This window comes from Anabrus simplex, chromosome 1, assembly GCF_040414725.1.
Source record: "Anabrus simplex isolate iqAnaSimp1 chromosome 1, ASM4041472v1, whole genome shotgun sequence".
NCBI lineage: Eukaryota > Metazoa > Arthropoda > Insecta > Orthoptera > Tettigoniidae > Anabrus > Anabrus simplex.
In genome coordinates, this window is record NC_090265.1 from 1,118,506,723 (window position 1) to 1,118,529,536 (window position 22,814).

Consider the following 22,814-nt stretch of genomic DNA (forward strand, 5'->3'; position numbering starts at 1 on the left):
TACGAGACTCCTGCAAGAGCTCCACATGCAACAAATGGAGTGGTCATCCAGAAGTCCTGACTTGAATATGATCAAACATATCTGGAGCCAATTGGAACAATGCATCTAAGTGAGAAATCCCCCACCCCAAACACTACAAGCCCATGAAGACGCCCTTTTGGAAGAGTGAGAACGTCTGGTTCAACTGGGCACATTGTAAGAAGCATGAGGCGGTGTTGTAAAGCTGTTATCCATGAAAAGAGTGACAATATTCCTTATTAAGATGATTAATTACCACAAAGCCATATTGGTGCATGACCAAAGATCACTTTTTATATGACACATTGTGCAGTGACATCATGTATTGAGTGAACGAAGAATACTTTTCATTCCAGTTCTTAATTATTGCAAAGAAGGTGGTTTGTTTCATTTCAATATCAATGCATATCATGGAGGTATGAACATATACAAAATGTGACCAAATTTCTCTTTTTGAGCTGTGTAGCTGCTGAAATACACACCCATGCACATGCATGAACTGTTAACATGAGCATTACAAACTACATTATTCATAGGTAATTCAGAACTAGTATGGCAGCCTTTAGTCTTAAGTCTTACTACCACATTCATTAATCATCTGTAATGTTGCCATCAATGTTTTCACGGCCCGTACTTATAGACATGATACAGTATAGGCTTTGGGGATTATGCCGTGTCAAGAAAATAAGGTGAAATTCTTTACGTTTCGCAGAGAACTGTGCTCTGCGTCATCAGAAGAAATCTTGACTGTCCACCACAAAGGCTTCTTATCTTTCATTGTCTTATCTTATCTTCTTTCATTGCTCTGCAGTGCGGACAAACTTTGTCCATTTTTCCAATTTGAACGAATTTACATGAGGTATTGTACTGAATATCCAGTTGGTATGAAAAGGCAATTCAGTAACATGACGCTCAATCATTCAGATATTGCAACTGCATCTTTGCTGTTAAGAAGCCTTTCTGGTGGACATCCGAGATTTCTTCTGATGACGCAGAGCACAGTTCTCTGCGAAACGTAAGGTATTTCACCGTATTTTGTTGACACGGCATAAGCCCAAAAGCCTATGCAGTATCATGTCTATAAACATCTGTAATGCCTCGCCCACATTCGAATATAGGCAGCCGTTCTCAACACGCAATCACAAAACTTCAGTGGATATCAAACTGCACTGATCAACAACGTTTAGACAACAATAAACATGTTAGAGTCAGAAGTTCTCAAAGGCGAGCAGAAGAATCGGCAGATCAGCTGGAAGAAAGACTTGAAATCTTACGAGTTGAATCGAGAAGAAGAAAAAGAAGTGCAGCACAATCATCTCAACAATGCCAAAAACAATTAGATCAACAGCAAAGATGTATGCAGTTGCAATATCTGAATGATTGAGCTTCATGTTGCTGAATTGCCTTTTCATACCAACCGGATATTCAGTACAATACCTCATGTAAATTCGTTCAAATTGGAAAAATGGACAAAGTTTGTCTGCACTGCACAGCAATGAAATTTAAATGAGAAACCCCAGGAATGTGTTGCATGAACAGAGAAGTGAAGCTACCTGAACTTGAGCAGTAAAAAGAACCTGAAAATATTGTTAAAAGGAATTGCTGATGATCCAAAACATTTCCTCAAAAACACAAGAAATTACAATTGCTGTTTTCAGATTACTTCATTCAGCACTAACGTTTTATGCCAACCTTTAAAATTCAGAGACAATTTTACCACAGATCATTAGTCTTTGTTTCCTTTTCCCAGCAATAATCACAAATTTCTCAAAATATATTTCATTGGAGATGAAAATGACCAATTGAATACACGCTGCCAAATCTCAACTGGAATCAGAAGGCACATTGTTGAGTTGTTACTTGACAACAATAATTTTATTCGGATGTTCAAAAGTGCGATTGATCTCATGTTCACTAGAATACATTTATTTACTTAGGTATCCATTCATTTCATATCAGACTGTGCCACAGAGAAGCGTGGCCAGGGTTAGCTAGTGCTAAATAAACAAGCTACAAAATGGTTAAATTTATTACAAGTGTGATATTTAAGCAGTGATGGGAAAAGCACAAGATAAAAGTTACTGGGTTGAATTACAGTAACCTGAGAAATATTTTACTCAATTACACTTACAAATTACAATTACATTAGAGAATCCCAGTCTTGAGGAAATCACTGTCTACTTTTTTTTTTTTTTCAAAGGAATAAAAGTTTGCAAGGAAAACAAAAATACAGTACTTCATTTTGTGGTTTTCTTTAGCAGAGGGGCAGTAAGTGAGACCAAACATGTTATCTTGGAACTTTCATAATAAGTTTTTCTCATAATATTTATATATTAGTTAGTGACTTTTTGCCATTTACCATTACCTACTTTACAAAATAATTGGGTCTTAAAATGTTCATCTCTAAGCTTCAACCTTTTCAGGGAAAATAAATCTTTGCATTTGCTAAAAAAAATGCTCTACAGGGATACTTGAAGGAATAAATGTGTTTAATTTTAAGAATATGTCCAGCAGTGATGGATATTCCATGATAAGTACTGGGAGTACTGAAGAGGTAAGAAAGCACCTCATCCAGCAGTGATAAAGCTACTGATTCTGCTGTAGGTGAATGGAAAAAGTTATCTTAATCACAATTGTTTCCAGTTTCTACTTCCTTGCAATGTATATAAATTTCTAGAATGTAACTATCGCAAATTTATTCAAAGAAGTAAATTACGAGTAAAAATTGAATTTTGTGAGAAAAAAGTAACAACTACTGGAAAGTTATTTGTTACACATAATCCAATTACTTTTAATCAGTTACTTTCTAATTCTGGATTAAAGGATATTGAAATTGATTGATTGGTATGAAATTCAAAGAGTAAACAGCCTCTAAAGTATTTTAAAGCAGTAACATGTTTACAAATCTTATTAGAAATACTCCAGTCTTATATGTATAATAATCTCTAATACACCAAGTCAGATAAAACTTGTTTTCTGAATAGTACATGTTTTCTTGTGCTCTTACGGATAGGTTTGAATTACATAACTTTCAGTTTTATAAATCAATCTTTTCTTATGTCGTTGTGCAGGAACGTGACTTCGACAAACACGTAGCATACTGTCGAGATGAGCATGCTGCCCAGGAGCTGTTACAAGAGAATGAACAAGTCCGAGACTACTTTGAGGTAAGTACAGTCTCGCTTGTAGTACTGTATACAAGTTTAGTTTAAGATCAGTGGTGAAACTGGGTTTGTTTGTCTCTGCCCCTTCCTACTCCCTACCACTTCTTCAATGTAGACCTCATGTTGCTGTGTAACATAATTGTCTGTAAGCATCCTCCTCTCTTAGTATAGATGATTGTTTGCTTTTTCTTAATAATAATTTGGTCAATAGTTCAATGTTTCGATGTCAAAAAGAAACATAATTGTGAAGTATATTAATGCGGCCTCCACAAAATATTATAATATGGCTTTTTCTAAAGTCTTAAAAGGTTGCTTTTATACAGAGCCTTTTACACAAAGTCTAGATTTTCTTTCTTGGGGACTTTGATGAATTATATAAAGCATTAAGTAGATTAAAATCTGCTCCTTGTGTTGCCATGACTAATAACCAAAACAGAAGATCTATGAACTTATTTCTTGCGTTAGCAATATAGCTCTTAGCTCTTAATTTGCTTCAGTTTATAAAAACCTTCAGATCTTTCACTTGTCACAGGTGGTGGTGGTGGTGGTGGTGGTGATGATGATGATCAATCAACATACATTCTATATTATATTTCTATTTGCAGTATAATGCCCAGTTAGCTTGCGTGGGGGTTCTGCTCTGAACTGAGTAAGGGCAGGACATAACCTTGCATGAGACACTGGGGTGGGGGGCCTCAACCCCAACACGGCATGTCCCAGTGGCTGATAAGGGATGTCCTGTAGATGTGCAGGACAGGTGTGAATAAGGTTTAGCCAAATAAACACCCGTGGATCAACTGAGGCAAAAGGACTGCAGTCAATGGCGTCAACAGCGGAAGAGGAAGTTTCCCAATGGCTGAGAGGGTGGACGAACCGGCTCTGCAGCTCTCAACCATAGTTCTAACAATGGACGGAGCAGTCTATCCCCTAATCTTAGTCTGAGGTAACACTTTGCATGATGGAAACGCTTTCAGAAAGAACTACCCCAGGTGGTACCCGGCAACAGAAATCCACCATCGCTTCAGGCGGCGCACACAGGCCTTCAGTTCTGTGGAGCCTGTACCAGTATGGAAGATGGAGTCAGAGCCATCTGTTAGCCAGACTAATGACAGACTAATGACAAACACGACGATGACTGTCACCAGAAGCCTACGGACTAAGAAGCGTCACAATATTGGAACTATCAATGTACAAACTCTGCTACAGACGGGAAAATTAAAACTAACTCTGGATGAGATGGAAAAGCAGAATACCTTAATACTAGCATTACAAGAGATGCATTTCACAGACATGAACACCTTTGATTCAGACAAATACAGGATCTTCAAAGGAAAACTTGGACAAAAAATTGGAAGAAATCTGCAGCAACTTGGCACAGCAATAACAGACTCTGTAATGGACTTCAGTTCTCCCTCTGAAAGACTCTCCATTCTAACATTGAAATGTGCATACAAGAGATATGTTGTTCAATGCACACACCCCCGTAAACAAAGACATCCGAAGAAATCTTGAGAAAGTGGAAGCATTCTGAGATCAATTAGAGAGCGAACTACAGAAAACTCCAAGCAACAATGTAACAATTCTTATGGGTCATTTCAGTGCACAAGTCGGAAGAGAACGACAGTTTCGTAAAATAGTTGGCTTAAATCCGGCTCTGAAGAGAACAAACACAAATCATAAAAGGCTTATTGAACTGTGTGAAATGTTTGACCTAAAACTCATGTCCATTTACTTCAAGAGGCTTCCAAGGAAAAAGAAAACGTGGTGCTCTCCATGAAAAGACCGAGGTGAATATCAGTTGGACCATGTTGCCATCTCAGGACAAAACGCTAGAGAAATTATGAATGTAGACATTCAGAAAGTAGCCAATCTAGACATGGATCACTTCTTGACATGCATAAAATTCAGGCCTCTTCCATTAAACATAAATAGACTGCATCTAAATAGGGTAATAAATGTAAACCATGAAAAGCTGCATGATAACAGAAACGAGTTTCAAAGACTGCTGTGGGAAAGGAAAGTCTAGACCTGGGCAGATAGCCGGGAAAACATGGCAAATGCAGCCAAGGAAATCACGCCATTACAACATACATGCAAACACCGCTGGTGGACCAAAGACTGCGACGAGGCAATTGACAGAAGAGCAGAGACTTACAAAGCATGGTATGCAGACAGAATGAATTACAAATTTGAGACATACAAAGCAGTGTGCAAACAGGCGGCAAAGACCCTCCAGCAAGCCAAAAGAAACCAAAACTCTGAGTATATCCGCAGTATTGAGACAGAATTTAAGAAAAAAGGTATTAGAACTTTCTGCAGGACTGCCAAGCAACACTTAAATGGGTATCAAGCACCATCAAGCTTGAGTTTTCAAAGGGAAGATGGAAAACTGGCAGTAAACAAGGATGAAAATTGTAAGATCCTGGCCAAATACTTTGAAAATTTACTAGATTGTGAAGAGCCCAAAGATAAATGGCCTAGGAAAAATCCAGAATGAATGAATAAAGATTCAGTCCCGCCAAACAAAACAGAACTTCGTAAAATAATTGCAGAAATGAATAATAACAAAGCCGCAGGTGAAGATTAAGTTACAGCAGAGATGTTGAAAAGTGGTGGAGAAATCACAATTGAAACTTAAGGCAAGAAATGGAAAAGATCTGGGAATCTGAAGTAATCTCTGTTGATTGAAAAACAGCTCTGATTCATCCTTTACGTAAGAAAGGTGATAGAACAGATCCTAACAACTATCATGGGATTTCCCTTGTCTCTGTAACATACAAGGCACTATCCAAAGCACTGCAGACAAGGCTAGTGGAGCAAATAGACCATCATCTTGGAGAATATCAAGCAGGCTTCGGAAAAGGAAGATCATGTGTGGTGCAAATCTGGAGCCTGAAAAGAGTATTGGAAAACTACATCTCCAAAGATTTGGTAGTGGTCTTTGTAGACTTCAAAAAAAGCATATATTTCAGTTCACAGGGAAGTGCTGTTCAACATACTGATAGAATTTGGAGTGGATGCCAAAACAACAGAACAACGGACACCCGTTCAAAAGTAAAATTCATGGGGGAACTCTCGAAGGAGTTGAAATCAAAACAGGGGTCAGACAAGGTGATGGTCTATCTCTGGTTCTCTTCAACTGTGTTTTGGAGAAGATCATTCATGAATGGCAAAAGGAACTGGACAAGAAAGGACTGCTCAACCAAGTATATATTGGTGGATCAAAAAATGGCATCAAGATCAACTGCCTTGCATTCGCAGATGACCTCTCGATCCTGTCTAGCAATACTAATACAGCTACACAGCAGATAAATATACTAAAGCAGGAAGCAGATAAAGCACGACTCCAAATTTCCTTTGAAAAAAAACTATTGACCAATATTAAAACAGCCCCTTGTCACTTGAAGACAGAGCATGGTAAGATAGAAAGAGTTCACAGCTCTAAGTACCTCAGAGAAATCGTACAGCTGAAAACTAGCGAGAGAGATGCAAACTACACCAGGCGGGAGAAGACGGCCGCTACTTTTTGTAGGACACATGTTCTGTACAAGAGGATAGCCATCTCAAGGCGAGCTAAACTAAGACACTACAGTACAGTAATCAAAACAGAGTGTATGTATGCTAGTGAATGCCTCCAAATGACAGAAATTTCAGGACTAAAAGAAGCCGAGAAATTTGAGAAGAAGATCCTCCGCAAGATAATGGGTCCAAAAATCGTGGATGGCCAGTGTAGGTTACAAGGAAGGGGAGAAATATACCAAGAACATGAAAGACTGATTGAGTCAATGAAGAAAAGAAGACACAAATTTTATGGACATCTGTTTAGAATGGACGAGAAGAGGCTGACAAAACAGATTTTTAAAATACTTGACAGTAGACCTAAAGTTTCCGACAAATGGTTCAGGGAGGTAAGAAAGGATCTTGAGCAGTCTGGATTAAATCAGGAAGACATCTTAAACCAAACAAAGTATAGGCCAGTCATTGACAGTGCCAGAGGCTTTCACTAATGTATGATTGTTGCATAACATGGTCTCAAATGGCTTCCAATAATGTATGATTGTTGCTTAACGCGGTCTCAAATGGCTTCCAGTAATGTGTGATTGTTGCTTAACGCAGTCTCAAATGTCTTCCAGTAATGTGTCGTTGTTGCTTAACGCGGTCTCAAATGGTTGTAAACAAATATAATAATAATAATAATAATAATAATAATAATAATAATAATAATAATAATAATAATAATAATAATAAAATAATTATTATTAATGTTCTCTGTAGAACCTAGGGGGAATTATTTCCTGTACATGGGGATTGGAAAATTTACCGCCTATTTTTATCAAAATTAGCATCTATTTTCAGACAATTAGTATTTATTTTTAAAAAGTCAAGAACTTGTAGCATTCCTTTTTTTTCTTTCATTCTGAAATTTAATGATTTAAGGTCATGTCTAAGGCCTGAAAGTTCACGTATTTCCATGTTTTTCTTATACATTATGGTATGTGTATGAAATGTGGATTTTTCAGTTATATGAACATGATTTTATGGCGCATTCTGACTCAGTGAGGAAAGCAACAGGAAAATACCTTACTTCTCATTTCCCTAGTATGCCTCTTCAGTGACACCTAGGCTATCTATGACAGCTGTTGGTGGAGCTGTAGAGGATCAAACCAGCCTTTGGGCTGAATACCCAACATACACAAACTTCACATACTGTATTTGTGATTTTGATAAATGTATCATAAATGTCAATATTTTAGAGCCTGTGTGACATATTTTAACCATTTTAAGGATTTTTATTTTATTCTTTTTTCATCTGGATCATATTGGCAGTAATGTTGCACACGATGAAGCAACTCATCACATGAAGAGGAGTAACGTTGATGTGATGATGTCATGCAGTGAATCCCCAGTTTCATCATCCTTCCATGCTTTGGCTGGCCAAGGGGCACTGGCAGTAGAGCTGTAATTTGTAACAGTGATGTGAAATGGTTGCATTAAGTTACGCATATAAAATGTGTGTTATAAGTCCTTTAAATGCTGAAAATAAGACCAGCTTCGAGTGGTAGGTTAACTAATTTACAGAAAGAGTTTTCAGATGACTTAATATCTACAGATAATAGGGTACTCTTCTGTGGAGCATGTGAAAAATATGTAGGGAGTAAGAAACTCTTTCAAGTAGTTAAGCAGAAACATAGCAAAACATAAGGATAATTTTACCAGAAAACTTGCAAATAAAAAGCCTGTTCAAAAGCGACTAGTAAGGTATTTAGGAAGTAGGGTTGCATAATTTCCTTATGACTTGTGTCAGTCATTTTTAGCTGCTGATATTCCCTTGTAGAAAATTAATAATCCCATATTACAATGTTGTCTTGCCAAATACACACAACATCATGTGCCTGAAGAAAGAACATTGTATATGACTTATGTAGGACATTGTTACAATAATGTAATCTCAAATTTACAGAATGAACTAGCAGATGAATTCATGTTGTTGTCTGCACTGATTCTGAGCGTCATTTTATTGCTTAATATAATTGTTGGTGCCTTAAATAAGAAACAAATGACGATAATTTATCTTCTTAAAGTGTGTGAAATGCCGGCCACTATCACTGTAACTGTGACTCAGTGTATGATGGACTCCTTGAAATTATTATGACCATCTGATGATGCTTGTTGTTTAAAGGGGCCTAACATCAAAGGACATCGGCCCAAAATGATCATCTGGTATAAAATACGGCAGACTACTTTCATTTCTTACAGATGCAGGTACTTACATAATAAAGTCAGGAAAAACACTCAAAGGTATTTTTCCTAACATAATTCATATAATTTGCTTAGCACATGTTCTTCATCGCATTGCTGAGACAATGCACAATTCTTTCCCACTGGTAGATCAATTTGTAGCCTCTACAAAAAATTGTCTTCATAAAGTACAGTTGTTCAGATCAACAGCACCTTTATCTCACTTCCTCCTGTGGCAGTGTTAACTTGTTGGGGTATGTGGCTCAGCACATAGAATGTCAAAGAGATTGTTAATTCATTGGACTTGAATGATGCTGCATCAATAGAAACAGTTCAATTCAGCCATAGAGTTGGAGGAGAATCTTGTTTCCACACCTGACCATTTTTCTTTCTTACCTACAGCCATAACGTCACTGGAAGCTGTAGGATTTCCCTTAAATGAATCACCTACTGTTATTGAAAGAAATCTAAGTTCTGTTTCTGGTAGAATAGGACAAGAAATGAAAGAAAAAGTGAATGATGTAATTTCAAAAAATCCTGGTTATAAACATATATGCGATTATTATCAAAACATTCTCGAAGAAAAACCATCTGTCATGCCAAAAGAGTCTTTCCTCTCTCTATGGAGCGGTTAACATTGTTTAAATATGCCCCAGTAACCTCCTCTGATGTGGAGAGAATTTTTGCACATTCTTTTTTTTTTTTTTTTTTTACAAGTTGGACTGACACAGATAGGTCTTATGGTGACAATGGGGTAGTAGGAAAGGGCTGGGAGTGGGAAGGAAGCAGCCATGGTTTTAATTAAGGTTCAGCCCCTGCATTTGCTGGGTGTGAAAATGGGAAACCATGTAAAACCATGTTGAGGGCTGCCGGCAGTGGGGTTTGAACCTTTTCACGTTACAGAAGTGTTTTGTTAGACAATATACAAAGTTTTTTCAATTAAAAGTTTGTGAAAGTGATGTTTGTGAACTGCAATTCATCAGTCAACATTGGTAATGGGACTACTACTGCTTCAACCTCAAGGGAATGATGTAAGTTTATTAATTTAATACTAACTCATCTTTTCTACTCCCAAAGGACATTAATTCTTTCAGTTTAATGGTCCATATTTATGGGCCTATTTTCAGGCTTCTAAGAGCATATTTTATGCATATTTCCTGTATTTTTAGGGCATGAACTTCTGGGCCCTAGTCATAACACAATACTGCTCAAATCTACAAGAAAATTAACTGTTGAAATGAAAGTATTGCTAGACGTTTTGCATTGCTTTCCTTAAGTAACCTTAAGTGACTGTAACCATTGTGCTATAATGCGATAAAACACTCTCATTGTCAACCTTGTTTGTTGGGATCACAACAAATCAAAATGTTGAAATCCACAAGAAAATTCACTGTTCAAATGGAAGCATTGTAAGAAGTTTTGCATTGCTTTGCTTCAAGTTACACTTTCTGTCTGTAACCACTGTGCATTCACCAATAAGGTTATGGGGCACGTGGCTATAAATACCCATGATAGGGTTTGACAGTGTTCAAATAAAGGATTACATGCCACAGATTCGTTGACAGTGTTCTGCAAATTTTGCAATTGTAAAATTGTATGGGAAAAGGACAGTGTAGCAAAACATGTTACGAGCAAAAAGCATGTGACAAAGCAATGCAAGATCTTCGCTGGTGCTGGTCCTTCTCAATCTCAAACAAAACAGACTTCAGTTATGGAGCAATTGGACAGCTGCAAACACTGGAAAATTTCCAAGACCCCTTCTCTAAAAAAACAGTTGAAGTGTTTGCAAAAGCACACATTCCACTGGAAAAGATCAAATGTAATTATTTTCTAAATTATTCGGACACATTACTAAAATTACAGGAACTTAGTTGTGGTAGCCATCAAAAAACTTAAAGCAAAGAAGTGAGCGGGACCTGATGAACTGCCCCATACATCTTTAAAGTATGTGGAGAGGACCTGTGTAAATGATTAACAGTAATATATAATCTCATGCTTGGGACCAATACATTTCCCGACAAAATAATGGAAACATACAAAAGTAACATCAATATAAAAAACTGGAAGTGCAACTCAAATTAACAATCATAGACCACAAGTAGTTTTATCATCACCAGCAAAGATATTTGAGAGCATAATATACTGTCATATTTTTCAGTATGCCTGGTCCGTCTGCTCAAATCAGCATGACTTTATGCTAATAGGTCTACAGCAACCAACCTGATTAGTTTTGCACAATCTGTATCCACTGAACTTGACAATAAAGGGCAAGTAGATGTTATATATATATATTTTTTTTTTTTCAAAACATTCAATAAAGTGGATCACGATGCTTTAATAATGAAGATACCAACGTATATTTTTTTCTAAATCGCTACTCAAACTACTGGGGTCTTAATTCAAGAACAGAACTCAAGTCTTAAAGTATAAAATGCACCAATCTTGCAAGTTCACCCCTTATTCCGGTGCTCAACACAGAACAAATTTGGGGCCTCCCGATGTAAAATTGTCCAGATTTTTATCGTTTGCTGATATAAGGCAGAAGTATAATCACAACTGTGTCAAACTTTAAATGGACCATAAAGTAAGAAATAAGTGGACCAAACACAATAACTTACCTGAAATATTAATAAATAATGTAAAACAATGGGTTTCACTTCACGAAAATCTAGCATCCCACTATCCATACAAAATCGAGGTCAAACCACTATGCGTATTTAGTGAAGTAGGTAGGTGATCTAAGAGTTACATTTACCTACAACCTAAATTTTAAAACCCATGTAGAAAATATCATCAGAAAAGCTCATAAATGGAACCCGCACACCATGATATACAGTGTGTCGATCTAACTGAGAAAGTCCAAAGAAAATTTCTCAGATATGTTTATTACAAGAGGTATGGTTATTATCCCTACTACGAATCGTATGCCCTAATACTCAAAGCTGTCCTTGCCAGGGACTGTCACATAGAAAAAATTGTGAGGGTATGTATTTCCTTCATAAAGTTATAAATAACAAAATTGACTATAGTAAATCAGAGAAGCATTAACATACCATAGGCCTTTATGTTCCCAGTAGATTCTAAAATACATTCTTCGTACTGAAAACTACTGAACAGATTTACATAAGAACTTTCCTTTATACAGAATTATGATTCAGTATAATCATTTTCGTCATCTGATATAGATATTTTCAGCGTGTTGGAAAACCAGTTTACTACATCCTGTAATAAAGCGCTACAATCTTTGTAAGATAAATGACGTCCTGATATAACTGAATGTATCCAATACTAATAATATTGACATCTCTTCAAAAATGGTCAGAAGTAGTTAATGGGACGTACTGGTAACGACGACGACGACAACATTAACAACAGCAACAACATTATTACTAACATACTGATATTATTTCTCCTTCATCTATCTCTTTCTTTTGTAGTTAAGTTCTGTTATTAATTCAAACCGTTGATTTACAGTATTACTTGTTAATATTCAAATAGTAGTAAACACTGGAATTGGGGAAACCTGTAATGTTTACAACAATGCTATAATAAATAAATAAATAAATAAATAAATAAATAAATAAATAAATAAATAAATTTAAAAACTCTACCTGGCCATTTCAAGAAACATGGTGTATGAAATACAAGTTGTTGGCAGGAAACAAAACAACACAAACATATAATTGCTTCTGTTTCTTCTTATTCTTATTCTTCGTCTTATGATTACCGAGCGAGTGGTTTTTGGTTGCGAAGCTGTGAGCTTGCATTCGGGAGATGGTGGGTTCGAATCCCACCGTCGGCACCCCTGAAGATGGTTTTCCGTGGTTTCCCATTTTCACACCAGGCAAATGCTGCGGCTGTACGTTCAATAAAGCCACGGTTTGACCAACACAACCCTATCACTTTCGCATTCTTACGTCGCCGAAGACGTTCTATGTTAGTGCAACGTTAAAAATATATAATTTAATTACTGTTTATTTCGGCTCGTTGGCTGAAGGTTCAGGGGGTTCCGGGTTCTACTCATGGCCAAGGTCGGGGATTTTAACTGCATATGGTTGATTCCTCCAGTTCGGGGACTGGGTATGTGTGTTCGTCTTAATACCCTTCTCTTCGTCTACTCACAACACACGCCACGCTAACAACAACAACATGCAATAATGAACACATCTCTCCCCATGGATTGGCGTCTGGAAGGGCTATCTGATCATAAAGGTGGGCATAACCCACACAAAGTGACGACCCCAAGTCAGGAATTAAAATAATAAAAAGACCAGGAAGAAGAAGAAAGATGTGGACATAGGTCTGGATCCTTGATTGAATGGTCAGTATTGAAGTGTAAATAACAAACAGTAGATCTTTGTAGGGATATTGAACTGAATAATTAAAAACCTTTACGTATGGCGTCGACCTCTTATCAGCATTCCGTACGATCACTGCTTTGTACAGGGATATGATAGAATCAGTGGTCTAGATGTTAGTGTTATCCCCTGGAAACCGTGTAGAAGCTTTTCCACGAAAATGTATTAGGTACGGTATTTAAGAATATGCTGTAATCCTACAAGAGGGATGGGGGACTAGTGCAGTGACTTTGAGAACGCCTCCTCTTTTACTCCTTGACAGACACTCATTTTTCGCGTAATAGTTAATCTTCCTTATATTCATCACCATCGTCCTCTACCACTAACACTTATATCTATTGATATAAGATAAATAAAACAAGTATAGTACACAAATTAAACTTGAACATTTCATTTATAAATGGGTTGAGATTGCTGTTCCACCTGTCTTGTATTAGTGAGTATCTGCCAGTGCTCTTTAAATTCAATTTCATTTCGAGACGTATTCCACATTCTTGAAGTCTTGTATATGACTTAAATCCATGTTACCCATGTTACATAAACATTCCCCGTGCCAACTTCATTTTTTATTCAAACGTTATTTATTTTGAGAAAATCTAAATTTAACACTTTTACGTGTTCAACATCTGTTTCACTACTCAAGGAACCATCAAGTCAGCTCCTGATTACATCTTCTGGGGCTAGAGAGAACATGATATCGCGTAGTTTGGGGGATCGAAGAGGTGTATTATTGTGCCATGAACCACCAGTTTGTGATATTGGTCATTTCATTACCCACTCTAGGCTAGTGAATGACGAAGCAAGCTGTTGTCCAGGATCCCTGTGAGTACAAAAGTCGTGAGAATAATAAGGAGTTATGTAATCCAGAAAGGCAATGCCCCTGATCTAATAAACTGACCACGAACCTACTACGCTGGCGTAGCAGGGGGAGAGGTGATACTCCTACGTGGCGCGTCCCAGGTGGCGGATAGGGTGGTCCTAACCGGCTTGCCGGCGGACTTGAGGGAAATAAAACACACTACCCCCTGCGGGTGGGGGACGCACATGTAGAATACACCCGCGGTATCCCCTGCCTGTCGTAAGAGGCGACTACAAGGGGCGACCAAGGGATGATTGAATTAGAACCATGAAACTACTCTTGATTCGTACCATCATGCGGGGAACACCATGGGTTGCTTGTACTTGCGAGTAGTATCACTAAATTGGTACGAAATAGGTTTGTGATTAGTTGCAATAAAAAGCCTGGCCTGGTGGATTCCAGTACCCGTGCGTTGTACCCATGTGAGCAACACCGCGGGTCTGGGCGTAGCCTGTGAGTTGTACCGCTATATGAGCGGCACCGTGGGTCAGCGTTGCCTGTGATTGGTACCCACTGTGTGAGGAACACCACGGGAATACCGGCGCCCGTGACTAGTACACCTAGGTGAGGAACCTTACCGGTTTGCGTTGGCTATGAGTGGCGCCATTGTGTGAGAAACACCATAGGTCTGCGTTCCCTGTACGAATTGCAATACTTGTGAGTAGCACCATCTTGTGTGGACCACCGTGAGTCTTCGCTACTTTTGATCAGTACCCCAAAATGACAAATACCATGGTTGTACTTTACTCGCGACATGTACCATTCTGTGGGGCCTTAGACGTGAATTCAGCACCCCTTCAGACATCAAGCATCATTGTGCTTTATAAATGGTCCCTTGGTCAGTAATACTCTAATTAACTACCTTCTTTTTGTGTCTGATCCACTGGGTTTTTTGGTAGGGTTCATGTCCACCCATTCATTCTTCATGACATTTTTATATTTTATTTTAGTCAGTGGATGAATTTGAATTTTTTGTTATTTCATTTCGTACCATTAGGAGCCGATGACCTCGATGTTAGGCCCCTTTAAACAACAAGCATCATCATCTATATATATAAAATAAGAGTTTTGTCTGTACATTGCTCAGAATTTGAAAATAATGGTATTTCTGTATCGGTCATGTCCATAGTAACAAGAAAATGCACTTTTTACTTTTCAGTAATTTCTGTCTGTCTGTCTGTCTGTCTGTCTGTCTGTCTGTCTGTCTGTCTGTCTGTCTGTCTGTCTGTCTGTCTGTCTGTCTGTCTGTCTGTCTGTCTGTCTGTACACGCATCACGAGAAAACGGTTGAAGGGAATTTAATGAAAATCGGTATGTGAAGTCGGGGGATGAACCTCTACAATCTAGGCTATAAATCATTTTACGCACGCTGAGTGAAATGGTAGTTTAGGGGAAGGCCTAAAATTGAATTCTCAACTATTTATGTTATTAATGGTCGTATTTTATAGAAAATGAGTATACAAAGTTGGGGAATAAATTGCTAGAATCTAGGCTGTCAATAATTGTATTCACGCTGAGAAAAATGGCAGTTTAGGGGAAGGCCTAAAATGTAATTCTCAAATATTTCTTATTAGAAGTGTAGTCGGTGAATGCTAGATAACTAAGGTTATGCAGTATAGTATTAAATTTCCTATTATTCATGTCTTATACATTGTTACCGTACTGGCTATGATCACCAAGATATTCATGAATTTGAATTTTTGTTACTAAGTCCATATCAGCGCCGAGTAACGAGAAAATGGGTAAACAGTATTTAATGAAAATCGGTATGTAAAGTCGGAGAATAAGAAACTACAGTTTACGGTATAAAATGTTTTACAAATCACAGAGTCGAAAGAAAACTAAATGTGTAGGCCTACAATATAGATAGCTCATAACACTGATCAACAATAACGTTACATTGACCATTGTTTGTCGTGATGTGCTTTGTGTCTTCTGTTGCCCCTCATCTCCGGTAGATAGGATTACTGCTGCGTACAGAGTAATTTTTATTTGATTTCCGTCGCACCGACATAGATAGGTTTTATGGCGACGATGGGATAGGAAAGGGCTAGGAGTGACATAGGCCTTAATTAAGGTACAGGCCCATCATTTGACTGGTGTGAAAGTGGGAAACCACGTAATACCGTCTTCAGCGCTGCCGACAGTGGGGTTCGAATCCACTATCTCTCGGATGCAAGCTCACAGTTGCGCACCGCTAACCACACAGTCAACTCGCCCAGTCGGACAGAGTGTAACAGCCTGCCTGAATATTGATGGGAAGTAGCTGGTGAGTTAGATAACTTTCTTCTTTAGCATGCCATTCCCCTGGTTTATAAATTTTCTGATACTACTGGTACGTAACACACTGGATCATCATAGCATTCGGGCTATTCAATCCCTACTCTGAGGTACTGATTGGAATGAACAGTGTGCATATTTAGCGGAATAATGACAGATGAGTGTTTATGGCAATCTGCGGCCTGGTCGTCCCAGCTCTGGAACTTTGGACAATTAGATTGGCACCGCAATCTAACCGCAGCACTGCTCGTTAAAAGTGATCAAACGTGTGGCTTTCCATTTGATCGAGTATTTTATATGATAGCATTGCTCTTAATCGCTACATTCATACTTACGTTTTTGTAATGACCTATGTTGATTTCAGTTACGAAAACCACAAAGTCAGTCTTTCTGAGAATCCCGTAGCGAAGCACGGGTACATCAGCTAGTCATCTAATAAACTGACATAAAAGGCACTGAGTACTGTATCGCTAACCACACCCCACCTTGTCTTAACTCGAGGAGGTAAGCTGTTATTCACTCTTACATTGAGGTGGGATTTGGCACATTGTTTGATAACCTTCTGAAATGTCCCGCGATGTGGAACATAAATAGTTTTCATGTCTCTAATAATCCGTCAAAGAATAGGGAGACAGACACTTTCCCTCCATTTGCGCGCATAAATATGGTGAAGACGTAAGTTACTACACTGTACTAAACTGATGTACTTCATTTCATATCTCTTCAATTTTCTTTAGTTCTCAACTACGAACGTGTCCTAGCATTGGGTGCCACAGTGTTCCGCGATCATGGAAGGAATTTTACAGTAGATTTGGCCTTCGATTAATGGAGTATGTGGCTGACCTAGAACTGGATTCAATTGAACATACGATGATTTGAGAAGGCAGTGGATTAGTGGTGCCAGATATAGGTGTTCCATTGACCACTTGACCACTCACAGTATCTCCGTACCTGAGCTCCAAATGAAACAAAACGTTCCGTACAAAACTTGTTAACTGAATGAAATAAATAATACTTCTGGGCCTTATAGCATTATTTTTTGATAGATGCGAGTAAGAATATCAGTTTTTTAAACGGCACTATGTATTTATTGATCAAAAGTGCAATGAAGCTTGCCAAGACCTACTCAGAAATGTCCTAAACATTTCTTAACAGGAACACAGAAAGAGGGATCTCTACTGCCCGTTTGTATCCATATGGATACTGCGAGCGATTGACCATTCACATTTGATGTTCAAAGTGGTGACCACTGGCAGTGATACACAAGTTCAGTCGCTGGTTGAATGGTAACACTGATTCTTCCAGTGTTGCCTACTAAAGAGCATTTCAAGCACGTGTAATACGTTCCCACTATTTCCCGTATACAAGCTCACAGCTGCGCGCCCCTAACCACACAGCCAACTCGCTCGGTACATTAAAATAAATCACTTCAATTATTCTCATTCATTTATTATTATTATTATTATTATTATTATTATTATTATTATTATTATTATTATTATTATTATTATTTAATTAGAATGCGTCTATTGTACAATTGTAAATATTCAAAAGTTCAAGTTCCAAACATACTGTCTGGACATTAGCAGCTTGATTAGTTTCTTTCTTGCTTGCGAATTGTCAGTTGTTACGGACGCTATCGCTATGTGTGTTCTTTATTGTGATCTACTGCTACATACATTTCTCGCTATCCTTTCTTAAGGAAAGTGTAATTGAGCAAGTATTCAACTTCAAATACTTGGACACGGAAGTGGATGATATGTGTAACTCGAAATAAGATCTAAGATAGAGCAAGCCAGATAAAAATTCATAAATACGAAAGTATTCTTCATTAGACCAGAAGTGAGTTTACATCTTACGATGCGCATAATTAGATGCTACTATTATGTGTGTTTCTCTACGAATGCGAAAGTTATAGTTAGACCCTTTATGCTAACTTAAAACAGAATTGCTGAACTCGAGATATAGGCCTATCGAATGTTCCATACTGGCTGCGTAATCCTTGTGTGCTCAGAAATTAAAGTTCTCAGTAAGATCAACAAGCTAAAGCTAAAGAACTATTGCTTACTGTAAAATAGAAGGAAAATGTAATATTATAAGACGAAGTACGCTATCTTTTTTTTTTTTTTTGCTAGGGGCTTTACGTCGCACCGAGTACGCTATCTATAGTGCCTAATCAAATGAGATAAAATTCAAGCAAGGAGAGTTGTTGGGAGGCGTATGAACTTGGAGGAGATAAAAATTAAGAAGTCCATCAGTCCATAATCATAAAAAAGACGAGTATCCCAATATTTTGAGATATATAACGCCCACTTTGACATTTCGTTCTGGATTCAGTGTTAGTGTCTCATAACGTTATCATCAATAGTATGAAACACCACTGATTGGTTGGTATTCGATTGGCAACTATGTCACATACATTAGAACTTTTACCAGAACATTTAGAGTTACGAGTCGTCGTAATAGATCTGACAACTCCTCAGAAGTTGCGTATCTAGAGTTGTTATAAATTGCACAACTTCTGTGTGTGTCCATGCCACACTTTCTCAATACATCTTTCACATCTGGGTCAAACTGCGCCATACGGCATGCTTCAAGTAATTCGGCTGGCTTGCTACCAACATGTATGCCAAAAATGTATTTGTGGGGAAGGAATAAACTGCACAAAAATCCGAATATTTAATTAGCTTTGAATATGATAACAAATGAAAGGTACTTTCTTAATGAACTAGGATTCAGAGGTGAACATTCGGTTCAATTGCCGATTTCGGTCGTAATCTGTTCACTTTTGCTATGATTTATTCTGAAGCCTTTTACGTTTCTTATACTACTATCTCTCAAATTTCCTGATTTGATTTGAGTTTTGTGTGGCTATTAAAACTGGATGCAGTCCTTGTAAGGCTGTTCCCCCGATGAAGGTGGGCGGTGTTTACCGTGTATGGGAAACTGTATGTTATTTTGTTGGAGAATAGTCTGTGTGGTGTGTGAGTCCATCAGTCCATAATCATAAAATAGACGAGGATCCCAATATTTTGAGGTGCATAAAGCCCAGTTTGACATTTCGTTCTGGCCTCAATGTTAGTGTCTCTTAACGTTATCATCACTAATATGAAACACAATTTGAACACCTAATCCTAGAGCCAAGCGAATATATGTTAACGATTAATATCTCACGACCCAGCCGAGAATTGAGCTCAGGGCTGTTAGGCCCAAAGGCCAAGACACTAAGCACTCAGCCATGGAACCGGACAATTTACTGATGACCTACCTCCACCAAATTTTAGTGACGCTAAGATGTCCACCATTTCCCCTGCCACCGGGCGAGTTGGCCGTGCGCGTAGAGGCGCGCGGCTGTGAGCTTGCATCCGGGAGATAGTAGGTTCGAATCCCACTATCGACAGCCCTGAAAATGGTTTTCCGTGGTTTCCCATTTTCACACCAGGCAAATGCTGGGGCTGTACCTTAATTAAGGCCACGGCCGCTTCCTTCCAACTTCTAGGCCTTTCCTATCCCATCGTCGCCATAAGACCTATCTGTGTCGGTGCGACGTAAAGCCCCTAGCAAAAAAAAAAAAAATCCCCTGCCTTCTGGTTATCCCCCTAAAGCAAACGCCCTTATTAATGAAGGTTCAGAGACAACTTCCACCTACTCAAAAGAACAAAGGAAACTATCTTTCCACTGATCACGGACACTAATTATTCAATAGGCACTTTTCCTTCCATTCTTCTTACAATAGTTTAATCTAATTTACGTTCGTGATAATACATTCAAAAAGTGATGATCCTCTCATTTCCTTTTTTATATGAAGTCGATTCGAACCTTAATCAAGTCCTACTACCAAGCAATTTGGCTACGCGGTTTGGGTCAGGTAGCTGTCAGCTTGTGTTCGGGAGATAGTGGGTTCGATCCCCAGTATTGGCAGCCCTGAAGATATTTTTCCATGGTTTTCCGTTGTCACATCAGGCAGAAGCTGAGATAGTATCTTAAGGAAATTGTAGTTTCCGTTCCTGTCCTAGATCCGCCGCCGTAAGACCTGTCAGTGTCGTAAAACGAATAACAAAACACGAAGATCTACATTAATATATTTTTACCGTTTTCTTTTAACGCTGCTATTATACATACATGTTTTTCGTGGGTTCAGTGGAAATAAAACCACTTGACAGAGTGGTTTTGTTGAATTAGACCTCACTAGTCGTAAAAGTTAAGCTGAATACTGATGTTCTGTCCGGGCAGTGAGCATGCCAAACCCTGTTGGACCCAACTCCCACTCGACGCACGCTCTAAAAATAGATCAGACTCAAGCAGTGTTTATCAATTGATTGTTTTTTATTTCGTTATATAAAGTCTTTCTGTTTCTCACAAACCGCGCAACCAAGGAGGAAAAGGCTTTTATTTTGTACTTTAAAACGTATTACAATAGTGAAGGAAATTTGTGGCGTTCTCTGCTTGTCTTTTACCAAAGTTATGATTTCTTTGATTTCAGGCATGAAAACCATATTGTACCATTCATAATTTGCCAAAGTAGCCCTATATTAGTCTTCAGAAATAGGTTATTATTGGTATCTCTAAAGACTACATTTAATACAATTCAGTCAATTGACAGGCTCATCTGAATTAGTTCGTCGTTATGTTCGGTTGTAAATCGAAAGACTACGTTTAACACAGTTCGATTAAATGATCAGTTTACCTCAACTTCTTCACTGTTTCGTCGACAGATGAAAGCTACGTTGGGTTAGAACTCCTCTCCAAATTATTTACTCCAGATAATTTATTTTTCTTGTATCTGGTACATTCTGTCATCAAAGAAACCTGTAAATACTGCATAAATATATCTAAATAAAATAAAATGAACTTTGAAGAAATATTTTCTTTCATTTAGACATGTATTAGGTTGATTTTTGGAAGCGCTACTGACGATATGAGAATATTTCCTGACTCGTTCCTGAAGCATGTTTTGTCTGTATAAGTTCAACATATTTCTTTTAGCTGGTCACTAACATCGCTCCTTTTTGTTCAGATCTCTTTCATTATTATTATTATTATTATTATTATTATTATTATTATTATTATTATTATTATTATTATTATTATTATTATTATGAAAGTGTTATATGGAAAGGAACACATTTACATATTATGATTAATAACAACCAAAGATTTACAGAATTTACTGAAAGATAACGTTAGTAAACAACAGTTGCTTACGATTGATTTTACTTTCTCAACGAATGTTCAATAATTCGAGTTTAATCACTATCCTTCACGGATGAGTCTGTAGGATATACTTTCTGAGACGAAAATAAAATCATGCTTTTATCGGCGGTTATCCTGATAGTAAATTTTTCACGTTCATCTCCTGAAAATGCTGAGAAAGTTAGAAAGTTCTAGGGCGCATACACTAGATCTGCATGTATGTAATAATGAATCAACGTCAGTAATTCTAATTCTGATCAGACATGGAATTATTATGATCTGTGTTTATCTGACATTCGCTCTTCGAAAGTCTCATGAATTTTTAAAAATTGAAACTTTCATTCGAAGCTATGTTATTGAGGAGGCTGCCACACTAAATCATTCGAATTATTACGTGAATGCTCTTTATGCTTCTTTACCTTTTCACCACAGATTTTTTAAGAAAACCTACCACGGAAACGTTATTTTGTTGTGTAAATTTCGCCTTATGGAGTGGTATAGCGAGCTTCCCTGCAACGCAGTACTGTTGTTATAGTTGCCTGCACAGCGTAAGTCACGGCGCTGAGCTATTATCAGCAGAGATCAACGTCCTGTAATTGTGTTAAGTTAGGGCCAATAAACTGTCAAATTACGCTACATCTGCCAACTTTATAATGGTGGTGTCGGTGATTGATTATAATTTAAGAGAAAATATAATGTAATAATCATCACCTATTAACTCTTAGAAAGCAAGGAGTCCGACCCTGCCAAAAATGAAGGTATCGACAGAATAAAGCGAAAACCATGAAAGTCTGATTTCTAAAACAGTTGCTTGTTGGACTCATATCAGCAGCTGCCAAAGGAGCACTTTGTTCTTAAACAAAGCAAGTCATCAAACTGGTTGCAGTATAATATTAATGTCTTTGTATAGGAAAGTGTTTTGTTTTAAATGCGCAACGAAGATGAGAATAATTAACTAAAAAGTACTGTACGTACCACGTACGCATAGTACTTTAGCGGAGGTTTTGAAAGTGTTGTGGGCACGTCTGATTGGAATTTCAGGGAAAATGTTGTGCGTGCTTCCTACGTGCTTCGTGATGTTACCAGAGTAGCTCTGACATTGGTTGCTCACTGGCTAATTGCACTGTGGATTTACAGTGGTAGCTACTGATAAGTGGGAATAGGTTGCATCCTGCTGCATTGAGTTGAAGTTTAAAATTAATTT

The 22,814-nt window shown here is 37.9% G+C and overlaps 1 protein-coding gene across 8 annotated transcripts in view; it reads left to right on the plus strand.

Moving 5' to 3' along the window:
* Obsc (Obscurin) overlaps window positions 1-22,814 on the plus strand; it is a 980,481-nt gene that overhangs the window by 448,303 nt on the left and 509,364 nt on the right. For all 8 annotated transcript variants that reach the window (XM_068225413.1, XM_068225414.1, XM_067137343.2 and 5 more), the window contains one exon: window positions 3,090-3,185. In XM_068225413.1, the coding sequence (XP_068081514.1) occupies window positions 3,090-3,185 (96 nt within the window). The remainder of the gene's footprint in view (window positions 1-3,089; window positions 3,186-22,814) is intronic.